Genomic DNA, 13346 nt, shown 5'->3' with positions numbered 1-13346 from the left:
GAATTTCCCTTTCATAAAAATTATTTATCTAACTCATTTTCCAACTTTTCTCAAACTTTCTCGGTATTCAACCTTGGAAAAGTACTAAATGTTATACCTGAATTTTAAGGTGTTGGATTTTTTTCAATAACCCAACAGGAAAAACTCTTTCATGATGTCCAATCAAAGGACAAAAAGGTGTAAATGATTTAATAGATAAAAATTAAAAATAAAAATAAATTTTTCTAAAATTTTTTTAAAATTGAATCACTTAATAAGAAACTTTCTAATAATTGAAAAATTAAAAATAATGACTCTATAGCACACGGGTCGAGGGAGGAGATAATAAATAGGGGAAAAGGAAGAAGGGAGAAAGAAAAGGGTGAGTGAAGAGATGGTTGTGCCACGTGGGACGTTACCTGGCGTACAGCCTTGGCATGGCATGGTATCATTCCAAAAAAATTCCATTTGCGTTTGGGCTATGCCTCTCCTCCTCTTCTTCTTCTCCTTCTTCTTTACCTTCAATTTCTCCAATTCTTCTTGAATTTTTAGATTAGCCCATATTCTCGTTCATTCTTCCTTTCATAAATATACAGAAAGCCTCACCCAATCATGCAGAGAGAGAAAACATTAAATAAATAAGTTTTTTCCCCTACAATCCCCATTTTTCAGGTACTCTTTCTTTTTTCTGGCTAAATCTGATTTCGGGTTTTTCTAATTGAATCTGGAAACTGTTAAATTTTGCTGGGGCTTGTTTAAGCTGTTGTTGATGAATTTGGTCGGTGATAGATTTTTTTGTTTGCTCAGTTGGATTATATTTAGTTTTTTCCTTTTGTGTTGAGAATCTGAGAGATTTGATGATTTCTGGCACTCTTTTTGAGTTACCAGGTGGAGAATCAATCTGTTGCTGGTGTTAAAATTAGTGAACTTGGAAATTTGGTTGACAAATTGGTAGAGTTTCGATTATGTTTTACATGGTGTGAGCTTAAAAGCGAAAACCTTCCCATGTGTAATAAGGGAATAGTTGATCATCAACAGCAGCATAATAATCAAGCTGTGTATTTGATGGATTCACCTTCATCAACCCCGGTAGCTGCCCTGGCTTCTTCCATCCCTAGTTCCAATGATGAACCCCCGCGTCTAAAATTCTTGTGTAGCTTCTTAGGTAGCATTTTGCCTCGACCACAAGATGGGAAATTGAGGTATGTTGGTGGAGAAACGCGAATTGTAAGTCTGCCGAGAGATATTAGTTATGAGGAGTTGATGAATAAGATGAGGGAGCTTTATGATGCAGCGGCGGTTTTGAAATATCAGCAGCCTGATGAGGATCTTGATGCTTTAGTGTCAGTTGTGAATGATGATGATGTGACTAACATGATGGAGGAGTATGAGAAGTTGGGTGCAGGCGATGGGTTCACTAGGCTTAGGATTTTTCTATTTTCTCATCCTGACCGAGAAGGTTCATCACACTATGTTGATGGGGATGAGAGGGAGACTGAGAGGAGGTATGTGGATGCTTTGAACAGTTTAAATGAGGGTTCTGATTTTAAGAAGTGTGACTCTCCTGTGATGGCTCCAGTTTCCGATGATATTCATTTAGCTGAACAATTCTTTAACGGTGTGAGTGTTGATGGTAGCCTTCATAGCCAGAGGAATGCTGAGATGTTGGTGCCGCCTTATAACTTGCATCATCTTAATATTCCTCAAATGGGATCCGGGCAACTACTGCCCCCAGTTCCTCAGAGGTACAATGAAATGGAAGGTACATGGAGTCCTGCTTACTATTCTCCTAGGCATCATGGGCACCATGATCCCAGAACGCTATCAGAGTTTCCGCCTTCACCCTCTTCATCTCGTTACCGAGTACCGTTTCCAGAATTAGCAGACAAATGCCTGGACAGATTGCCTGAGGAATATGTGAGGCAGCAATTAAGTCATCATCCCCAATATGAGCACCAGCCGCAGTTTTCAGATAATGTAATATGGATGCCAACTGGAGCTATACCTGGTAATAAGCCTGCTGGTTTTCCCAGTAATATACTTCATGGTCATAGTGTTTATGAGGGGAACCACATCTGTGAGCACTGCAGGGCTACTTTCAGCAGAAATCAAACGCCACTTTTGGATCATTCTATCATGGGAAATGGAGTTCCTCAGGTTAATAGTCCATGTGCGGAATGCCCACCAAGCCATGAAGCTTTCATGCTTAATGCAGATGGAAAATTGCAGCATGGGTTTTATTCCAAGGATCACACTGATCCCCGTTCTGCTTATGGTGAAACGCATAGTCATGATAGAGGACGGGCTTTGCAGAACCAATTGAATCCTTGTGTTGAGGAAGCTAGAAGTCACATACCTGGAGCTGGAAGATTGAATGACCACTATGTTCATGATGGTGCTGGCATGAATTTACCTCTTGGGCATGCTAGTTTAGCTGATGGCCATCATCTGCCTTCAAATTATGTTCATCACCAAACTGTATCTGAATTGGGGAACGAAGTGTTTCACGATCAACCTGTGGTTGCTACAGCCCACCTTCACATTCCTCCTGAAGAACGTGGAGTCCGCTATGGGAATTATCCTTACCCTTATGGAGGAGATAATGTTTACCAAGCGCCACAGGGACATTTACATGGGCAGTCTGTGTGGAGAAATGTTCAGAACCCAACTCAGGGTGCCCCTGCTTATGAAGCATCTGGCTTACCCGAACAGGTAAATGGTGCATGTAACCCAGCATTTTTAAAAGGTGTGGTCGAAGGTAGTTCAATACATTGTGTAACAGATGGTCAAAATCCTTGGGTTGAGTCTTCACAAAAGATTCTGGGTTTTAATGCCACTGGTGTTCCAGACAATGCTTATGCTCATACTCTTAAGATGAACATTAGTCCTCATGATCTGAAAACTCAATGCTCTATCACTATGGAACCAGTTCGATCCCCACAAGACATGCTAAATGTTGCCCTTTCCCCAGAACCTGTTCAGTCTCCAGAACAACCTACAACTTTAATTCATGATAAACATGTTTCCAGTAACAATCCTAGATCACTAGATAATTCTAATTCCACTTGGGCATTGAGGACTAAGGAGAAAATTGTTTCCATGGAAGATAAAGAAGCAAATAATGCATTGAAGGTGGAAAATTTTGACGTTCCAAGTATTCTGTGCACAGAGCAAAACGAAATTACTGAAAATGAATCTAAAACAGCATTGGTTGATAATAGCATTTCAAGTTGCAAAAAATTTGCTGAAAAGGATGGTGAGCAGGTAAAACCTGGTGAAAATGATCCTAGTGCTGCGGAAAATTCGAAGCTATCTGTAAACCATTTGAGTTTCATACCACAGTTTGTTGCTTCAGTTAAAAAAGCAGCTTTAGAAGAGGTTGAAGAAGTTAAAGTCAAAGTTCAAGAGGGTGCTTCTATGAAGCATGACGGAGTTCAAGGAGAAGTGGCTGAAAATGAATCAGAATCAGTGGTGAGATTCAAGAGAAAAAATTCATATAGAACATCTTGCAATATTATATTTTAATCTTTCTAACATATCCTTGCACCCTAGAATGCCCAGGGTGAGTTGGAACTGGATCCTGATAATGACAACATATCCCCGTCCAAAATTGAGCCAACAAAGGCCGAGGCTGAAGCTATTGCACGAGGCTTACAGGTTCCTGTTTCTTCTCTTTTTCATCATATTAACTTTAATTTCTTTCTCTATTATTTCTTAAAGATCATTGAACTTTTTATTTTGTTTGCACATATTTTATTGCCATTTTGTTTCTGATGATAGACGATAAAGAACGATGATCTAGAGGAGATCCGACAATTAGGCTCTGGAACATATGGGGCAGTTTATCATGGGAAATGGAAAGGTTCTGATGTAGCAATCAAGAGAATTAAAGCCAGCTGCTTTGCAGGGAAGCCTTCTGAAAGAGAACGATTGGTAATAACTGTTAGCACTTTTCCTTTTATGGCTTTGGTTGCGTACCCTTGCAATGCATACACAAGGCTGCTTAATAGTTAAAAGGATTACAAATGCTTCAGCTGATGTGTTTCATAGGTCATGGATGCTTTGGTTTTTAATTATATTCGGCTTTTGACAATGAGTAAAAAAAAGGTGCTTGTACAATGTGAAGAATGAACTGCTATGCTGTTTCACATGAAAGTGCTTAACAACATTTAAAAAAGAAAAAAAAACATGTTGCGTATGTTTGGTTTTTTTAGTGCCTGCACTTAGCAATGTAATGGTCTATAAAGCTTTGATCTTTAGCAAAAGGAAAAAGCCGGGAAAATTCTTTATAAATGTTGTGATTAAATGGAAGTAATTCAGCTGGTGAATTGAATCTTGGAAATTTCAGTTTCTATTTATGACATCATCAAAAGGTCTCAAGTAATAACTTAGCAGTAATGAACTCTAGAGATCAAATCCTGCCCATTGCCTACCTTTTCTCTTACCTCTTTGGGGATCCTGGTTGAGAGATTTTGTTATTTACTGAAGTAAGAGTTCCTTGTTGCCCATATTTATGATTGTCCCACCATATGTTTCAGGTAGACCAGCTTTTTTGCTATTTGCCTTTTATATCTTTGTATTTTCTCTCACACCTGGGTTTTGTTTTTAATTCCCTTCAATTGTTGGGTCTAGTCAGTCCCTCTGATGGATTTACTTTCAAGAGCTCTAATGATATATAATACTTCTATGCTTCTCATAAGTCAATTGATAGCAATCTCTATTTGTATGCTGCCATAGATTGCAGATTTCTGGAAAGAAGCTTTGATATTGAGTTCATTACATCATCCGAATGTTGTTTCTTTCTATGGCATAGTTCGTGATGGTCCTGATGGATCCTTAGCTACTGTTACTGAATTCATGGTTAATGGATCCTTGAAGCAGTTTTTACAGAAGAAGGACAGGTAACCATGTCGGGTCCCATTTGGTTTCAAAAGTTGTTACTGTGCAGTGCTTTAGACTCCTTTTTTGTGCAATTGCACTGTGATTTGCTGTTTGGATAACGGAGGTATGGTGCAATGGGATTGAAATGTCTTGTGGAGATTGAAATTTCCACTGCCGAGGGAAGGGTGCAGTGACTCACTGCACCTCTCTTGTTACATTTCTATCCCTTTTATATATTTTCTTGAGCCATAACCATTGTATTTTTTATTTCAATTTATCTTTATATTTAAAATTTTAAGATTAAAATGACTTTAATGAATTTAAAAATAATATTTCATTTTTACTTGTTTTTTCCTTATTAGAAATAATGTTCTTTTGCTAAATGCTTTATAAAAATTAATTTTTAAATATTGATGGAAAATATCTTTATCACTTAATTTTTCAGTTTTTCATTTAAATAAAACATGAATAAACACATTAATAACAAAAAATAAAAATATTATTTGATATATCACTAAAATTTTAATGAACTTTTAATTAGTTATTGATAAAAATATTATTTAACATAAATATAATTATAATAATTTATTAATTTTATAAATGGTACATAAGCTATTTCTTTTTTATAATTTACAAGGTTTAATCTAACTTTCTTAGAGGTCATGTTCTCTTTGCACTATTCTTCCTGTCATCATTTCGCTTGAATCCAAACACATCTCACCTAATGTAATCTTCTAGCCACTTATAGCCCTTAATAGCTATGTGGTTAGGTTGCCTTTTGAGCATCTTCTCTGAAGTTTGTACTAGAATTGTTGTTATCTGCCTTAGCATGCAATTATTTTGTTTCACAGTAGACTAAACAAGCCAGCATGTAATATTTTCCTAAATAATGTGCGACATATGTTATTGAGCAGGACTATTGATCGTCGTAAGAGACTCATCATAGCCATGGATGCTGCATTTGGAATGGAGTATTTGCATGGAAAAAACATTGTACATTTTGATTTGAAATGTGAAAATCTGTTGGTAAATATGAGAGATCCACAGCGTCCAGTGTGCAAGGTATGCTGTCTTATAAATTGCTTCTGGACCTCAAAACTTTAAGTTGGATTTCAATTTATGTGTGTGTCTTTGGGGGAGCAAGATTTTTGTGTTCTTCCACAGTTACTTCTGGATGTTATTGTCAGCTTGCTGTGATTTCTTTAATAGTGGAACCTTGGTAAGAGTTTCTGCGTTTCTGGTAGACATTGTTTCTTGAGCATTGGCTCTTATTACCATTGTCTTCAATTGATTCTTCTGTAAATTTTCTTTCAAGCACATTAGCATTAGTTAGCATTAGTTTTCTTCCGATGGTCAGCAGAGTTGGAACTGATGCATTACTTGCATATGCATTTAGATTGGTGATTTGGGCTTGTCAAAGGTCAGACAACATACATTAGTTTCGGGAGGTGTTCGTGGAACTCTACCCTGGATGGCACCTGAGCTTTTGAGTGGTAAAAGTAACATGGTATCTGAAAAGGTAATATTATAGAGACTTTAGCAGATATGAGGATACAGCTATTTTAAACATGTTTCTTTTGCTTTTTAGGGCATTTTTTTGTGCCTCTTTTTTCTTTTTATTTGGCCAGAGACTTATTTTATTTATTCCCATCAATTTATGTTCTTCAGATTGATGTCTACTCTTTCGGCATTGTTATGTGGGAGTTGCTGACTGGTGAAGAACCTTATGCAGATATGCATTGTGCTTCTATAATTGGTAAGTGTCATAAATCGGATTTTATTGTTGTGAGTGTTTTCTACAAGTCTTCCATACATTCTGCTCAGAATCTTTGTTGCTTCAGCTCTTCACTTTACACTTGCAATCTGATACATATATTGGACATGTCCATCAATGTACACTTTTGCTACGAGAAAGAACTGAAGATTCCTTGTTCAATGTGGGTTTTTTGCCTGACACTCATAACCGTGCCAGGCACTCTAGCAGTGATTAATTTTTTTTATAATATTGCTAACTAGGATTTCTCTCTCTCTCTCTCTCTCTCTCTCTAATTTTGTTTATCAACCTTCATTTGATAGCTGGAGAAGATGAAGTAAAATTAGAAAGTAAGATATTTGGAGAATTCTTAATTTATGTTGGGGAATATTTTTGACTTTTTTAGCACATTTGTAATCTCTAGCTAAAACATCAGTTCCTTTGAGGATAGGGCACTGCACCACGTATGCCTTGGGTTAAAGTTGTCTTTTCTGGGACAAAATTAGATGATGTAATTGTCTCTTGACTTGGAAGTTGCAAGAGTCGTAATAGAAATGCATGTATTTGTGACTACCAACTAGAATTGGATCTACAACAAGTAGAAAAATGACCTGAATATTTTTATTTTGGGTTGTTTTGTTTCTTTCATACTATCTGAATTTTTGGTACTTAAAAATGTTATGCATAACATCCAAGTTTTAACAGCCAGTTCTAGCGTTAACAGAGCATGGTTCACACTTCAAATGTTATTGTTATTGACTGTTCATGGAGGAACTATCCCACTGATTAATAAGCAATTACTTTCTGATAGAGAAAAGGGACTTTTGTTCTTTTCTTTTTTTTGTTTTCTTTTGCTTGTAGGTCTGGTTTGATGTAGTTCCTTCATAAAATAATTTAGTATTGACCTATGAATGGATCTTTATCTGTGATTACTTCTGAAATAAGTACTATGTTTGCTATTTGAAATGAAAAAGGAATCAATTGTCATATAGATGAATTATTGACTCAGGACTTCTAGTTTGTAATAAAGTTTAAAAGGATCTTTTCTGATTTAAGTATTCACTATTCTACTAATAGTATGCATGTTTTTGGACTCTACACTCCGGTTATAGTTTTAGATGTGATCTTGTTAACGGACCATTATTATTTTCTTAACTGCAATCTCCCTTTGTGCGTATATATATATATATATTCTTTTAATATACAGGGGGAATTGTAAACAACACATTACGTCCAAAAATACCATCATGGTGCGATCCCGAATGGAAGGCATTGATGGAAAAGTGTTGGGCCTCTGATGCTGCAGAGAGGCCTCCATTTTCAGAAATATCTCAGAAGCTGAGGAGCATGGCTGCTGCTATAAACGTAAAATAAAGGCAATCCTGAAGTAGCCCATCATCATATCATACGGTGGAAAACAAAAGTAAGGCATCCAGTTACTGCAGCTTTGGTCATCTACCGGTTAGTCTAATAATACACTACTCTAAGATACGATACATATGCCTTTGGTTCTGCTGTAATGGATCTCTTGTAGTACTGCAACAAGTTGTTTCAAGAGTGCAAATGTAGACACCCGAGGTTGGGTTTGTACTCACCCTCAGGGAGGCTACATGATTGATACAAATAGGATAGGGGAGCCCTGAAAGTTAGAACTGGGATTTGATGCGAGTTTCAACAGGTTTTAATCTTATATAAATCTTTTGCAAAAAAATCGTTTCTCATCATTTTTAACAGGCTTCAACTTGAGCAATCAGGAATTTGCTAGTTTAAACGCAATCATGATGGCAGTACTACAAGTGAATGCATCTCTGTTCTGTTTCTGAATATATGTATGTAAAGCTTATGGTAATTAATAATGCATGGTACTTGCATGCTTAAGATAAATTAGGATCAAATTTTGTTATTATTATATTACTTATTTTCATCATTATTAAAAGGGAGTGTTTATATTTAGATGGTGTAAAAATTGGGTTCTCAGTGCAGCCTTGCACACGAGTTCCTGTTTCTGTAATTAATCTACTATATTTTTGTTCATTAATTTTGATTAACTGAAACATTGTGCTAGATTCTTTTAATAAAGGGAGTGGGTAGGGGACGTTCAAGATTGAATTTGAAACCGTTATCAGCTTAATACTTGCTTTCGTCATTTCATTTATGGTTCAGTCGGTATTATTGTATTGTATCTTAATTCAGTTGTTATTGGTATTATTATTGGTATAGGAGTATACTAAGAAATTTAATCATTATTTGCGTAGAGACGTTATAATGACATATTTATAAAACAAAGTATTTTGCGGACTTTTCAGTCGACATCATTGTACCTGTCCTAAATCAAGACAATAATTGAAATACAGTAATTAGAATCATAAAAAATGATGTCTTAACAACTTGTTGATAAATTGTTGTATTTTGTTCAGTGGTTCAACACTTTTTTTAGACATTAATTTTCTACTTTTCTGATGTAAATCTATTGGTAAATAGATGTCCTATAACTCTCAAAATCTTCGATTTCATCTTTTTTAATTTTGTAATCTCTAAAAAACTTGTAGGGTACTTTAATTATCTTTATTATATGTTTGTACTTTATAGTGATTGAGGTACTATAAATAGAGGGCATGTACAAGTTTATTGTATCCCATGTGAAAGTTGAATCGTCCTTTCATTTTTTTATTTTCTTCTCTTGTTTATTTTATATTTCTCTTTGTTTTGTTATACGTTATCAATACAATTTTATTCAAAGACTAATAGGTTTTTATTTTGCATCAAAATTTTGTTGGATTCCAAGCATTAAAATTTAATTGTTTGGATCAAAAATCGTGAGTGCTTGCTTGAGATTTTATTGGGGATGATCACTTGTTCTTTACTATAAAGAATGCTAATAGTCTTTATTTCTCATTACTAAAGTCTAATACTCAAGTCTAATCAATTTGTTTTTCTAATTTTGATTCGATTTTTATTAAGAAATTAAATTTATATAATTTTCTATTTGCATTTCTATGAATTTATCAATCCCTTCTTGAGTTTAATTGTTGGGCTTTCTACATGTGGTATATGTTTTTCTCTGTTATTTCTATAAAATTGATTGGTTTAGTTTTAATTTTGATTAAAATATATGATTGTTTTTATATCTAGTTATCTATTGTAAATGTGTATTACTGCAGTGATTAGTTTGGAGTTCAAATTTGTACATGTTTGAGATTTATATGATGATATTAATTATGAATTTTTTTTATTACAGTCTTACTAACAATGCATGTAAAAGATTCTTTAAAATTATGGCTTAGTTTTGAAAGAAAATTATGACAATGAAAAAAAATTATCACTAGATATGCTTCATTCCTTGAAGTGAAAGTAGCATTACATAATCAATCTTAAAAAGGACAAAGTTATAACTATGGTTATGAGCATGGTCTTTGATATACTAGTATGGGTATAATAATCACTACAGTTATAGTGATTATAATATTTGTTTTCTCTCGTGTAAAGTGGAATACAAATTTAAATTAGAGAATAACTAAAGTTTTCCAAATAGCCCTTTAAAGTGAACAGAAGTATTTATGTGATACTCAAAGATTATTTGACACATTTGATCACTTTTGATTGTAGAAATAAATTTGGATATTTGAAATTTTTTACATATTACCTAAAAGGAATATTGTACATAATTTTATAGAAATTATATTTCTTTTGTTGAGTTAATGATATTATGGACCTCTCATTGGTTTAGACAATTTCAGAAGTAAATATCATAGTAGATACAAAATGAAAGGAATGACAATGAAATTATTAATTGTCTTAATTTATATTGAGGAATGTATTAATTGTCTTAATTTATATTGACATTATAATCTTACTAGTTGTGGAAAAGCATAAGGCTAAAAAAAATAATGCTAATAAACATTATAATAAATATGAATGTATCATGTATATGCCTATAGCATATCTAAAACATTAACTTTTGCAAAGTTTTATAGAAAAAAGATACTCTATAATGCATGATAATAAAATTTGAATTGAAATTATGCTATAAAAGGTAGTTGTTAGAAATTTTTAATTTTAAACTTCCATAGCTACAACTTTAATATCTTATTATGACTTTATAATATTTTGTATTTTATTATGTTATGGTATATAAAAAATGATCTAACCGCATGTTTGTTACAATGATTGAGTAGTAACATGAATTTATTTTTTGTTATGTTTAACATATATTTTATTATGTTTAACATATATTTTATTTATACTTTTTCTTTATACAAATATACATTTTCTTTCATATAAGTATTTAGTTTTTAAGGATCCACAATTTTTATCATTCATGTTGAAAAGAACTGCAAAATTGCATAGTATTTAAAATAAGTTACGCATTCATTAAGGTATTATATTAGATTGTAAAATCTCCTGAAGAGTTAATGTTGCACCTCCTTGTGATGCAAAATATTGTAAAACATAATATTATTATTTTAGATCAAGAAGATATATATATTGAAGAAAATCTTTGTGTTTTACATTAAAATCATGTATAAAAAAATACAAGATACTCATGTATTTGTATTCCTTGAAGGAATACATTACATTTATATGATTTACACAAGAGATAGTGACAAAACTTTCACTAGTGGTGGCATAATTGATTAGACCATCTTGGATCATATATGATGCGAAAATTAATTGATAATTCATATAGACATTCAATAAAGAACCAAAAGATTTTTAAATTTAAAAGAATTCTCATGTGTTGTTTGTTGTCAATGAAAATTGATTATTAGAAACTAACAACCTAAAGTTGAGATGTAATGTCTTGCGTTTCTAAAATGAATGTGAGTTCATTCATCCACCATGTGGATGGTTTTGATATTATATTATTTTGGTAGATGCATCTACAAAATAATCACTTGTTATCAACTTGCGAGCTATCGTTTGCGAGATTGCTTATTTAAATAATTAATTTCAAATTATGCAATTAAAACAATTCATCTTGCTAATGGTGGTGAGTTTACATCCCAAGTTTTTAATAATTATTTGGGATAAAAATTGAACATCCTATAGCTTATGTTCACACACAAAATAGTTTAGATAAATCGTTTATCAAAACGTCTCCAACTAATAGCTAAATTATTACTTATGAGAACAAAACTTCCTATTACAGCTTGGGGATATGCTATTTTGCATGCAGTAGCACTTGTGTGCATCAGGCCAACAAGCTATAATAAATACTTCCCATTACAATTGCATTTTGGTCAAAAGCCAAATATTTTCCATCTTGGGATTTTTGGGTGTACGGTATGTGTTCCAATTACTCCACCACAACACATAAAGATGAGTGAGTCCTCATAGGAGGTTTAAAATGTACATTGATATAAATCTCCTTATATTAATAAATATTTTTGAGATATTAATTGGATATTTATTTATGACATAAGTTGTCATATATTATGAGATAGTTTTCTCAATATTAGGGGGAGAGAATAAAAATCTGGATGAATAAAACACTTAGAATGAATTATCAGTATCTAAGATCCTTATACAAAGCAATGTGAACCAGAAGTTCACTAGATAATTCATTTTATAAATAAATTTTTAGATTCATTTACTAACCTAAAAAGAATTAAAAAAAAATCTCTCATACTAGCTGAAAACGCTCTAATATGAATTGATGTCCTAATAGGGTAAACTGTTAGTGCAAAACAAAATAATCCACGCTTGACGCGTGGAAGACTAGTTAGTTCCAGAGATAAAAAATCCTCACAAAAGGAAATGAGAAAATATTCAAGATGGTCATATTGTAGATGCAAGTGCCTAAGAAGAAGCCAAATATATAACTAATTAAAAAGAAGAAGAAGAGGTTCAGAGACCTGAAAATAGTGAAAATGAAGAGATCTCGATAAATTATGTTATTTTAGGAAAAAAATTGGAGCCAGAAAAATATAGTTGTCAACAACAATTTTGCTTATATTGTTGCTATTGAAATAAATAAATAAATAATGAGAATCCTGAGCCTAAATCTATTTAGGAATATAAAAATAGATTAGATTGGTCAAAATGGAAAGACCAATTCAAGTATAATTGAATTCACTTTCTAAATGTGAAGTTTTTGGATCTATAGTCCAAACATCTAAATATGTAAAGCTGATAGGATATAAATTGGTATTTGTGCGAACAGAAATGAAAAAAAATGAAGCCATAAGATATAAAGTATACTTGTAGCACCATGGTTTTCATAAAGACCTAATAATGGTTACGAAAAGATGTATTCTCCTGTGGTGGATATAATCACGTTTATATATCTTATTGGTCTGGAAGTACATCAAAAACTTGACATGCATCTAAAGGATATTGTTACATACTATTTGTATGGTATACTTGATAGTGAAATTTATACGAAAAATCCCTGAAGGATTTAAAATCCCTGAAGGAGGTAGAGTTTCTCAGAAAAATTGCTCAATCAAATTAAAGAAAAGTTTATATCGATTAAAACAATCTGAACGTATGCAGTACAACCGTCTTAGTGAATATTTGCTGAAAGAATGTTATAAAAATGATCCAATTTATCCATGTATTTGTATAAAAAAAGGTATGGATCAGGTCTTGTGATAATTGTTGTTTATGTTGATAATATAAATATTATTGAAACTCTAAAGAGTTTCAAAATGCAATAAATTCTTTAAAGAAATAATTTGAGATAAAAGATCTTGAAAAAACTAAGTTTTGTCTTAGTTTGTAGATCAAGAAT

General features: G+C 32.8%; 1 protein-coding gene across 4 annotated transcripts; it reads left to right on the top strand.

Moving 5' to 3' along the window:
* Nucleotides 1–331: 331 nt before the first annotated feature.
* LOC107921410 (uncharacterized) lies at nucleotides 332–8667 on the top strand. Of its 4 annotated transcripts, none has more exons than XM_041075903.1 (9): nucleotides 332–651; nucleotides 868–3450; nucleotides 3541–3636; nucleotides 3760–3912; nucleotides 4717–4880; nucleotides 5775–5922; nucleotides 6257–6379; nucleotides 6529–6616; nucleotides 7821–8667. In XM_041075903.1, the coding sequence occupies exons 2-9, from the start codon at nucleotides 985–987 to the stop codon at nucleotides 7985–7987; spliced, it is 3405 nt and encodes a 1134-aa protein (XP_040931837.1). In that variant the 5' UTR covers nucleotides 332–651; nucleotides 868–984; the 3' UTR covers nucleotides 7988–8667. The 4 variants fall into 4 exon arrangements, with proteins under 4 accessions (XP_040931837.1, XP_040931836.1, XP_040931838.1 ...); XM_041075902.1 differs by having other exon boundaries at nucleotides 341–651; nucleotides 3532–3636; XM_041075904.1 differs by having other exon boundaries at nucleotides 344–3450.
* Nucleotides 8668–13346: the final 4679 nt, after the last annotated feature.

This window comes from Gossypium hirsutum, chromosome A08, assembly GCF_007990345.1.
Source record: "Gossypium hirsutum isolate 1008001.06 chromosome A08, Gossypium_hirsutum_v2.1, whole genome shotgun sequence".
Lineage (NCBI taxonomy): Eukaryota > Viridiplantae > Streptophyta > Magnoliopsida > Malvales > Malvaceae > Gossypium > Gossypium hirsutum.
This window is presented reverse-complemented; position numbering and strand designations above follow the sequence as displayed.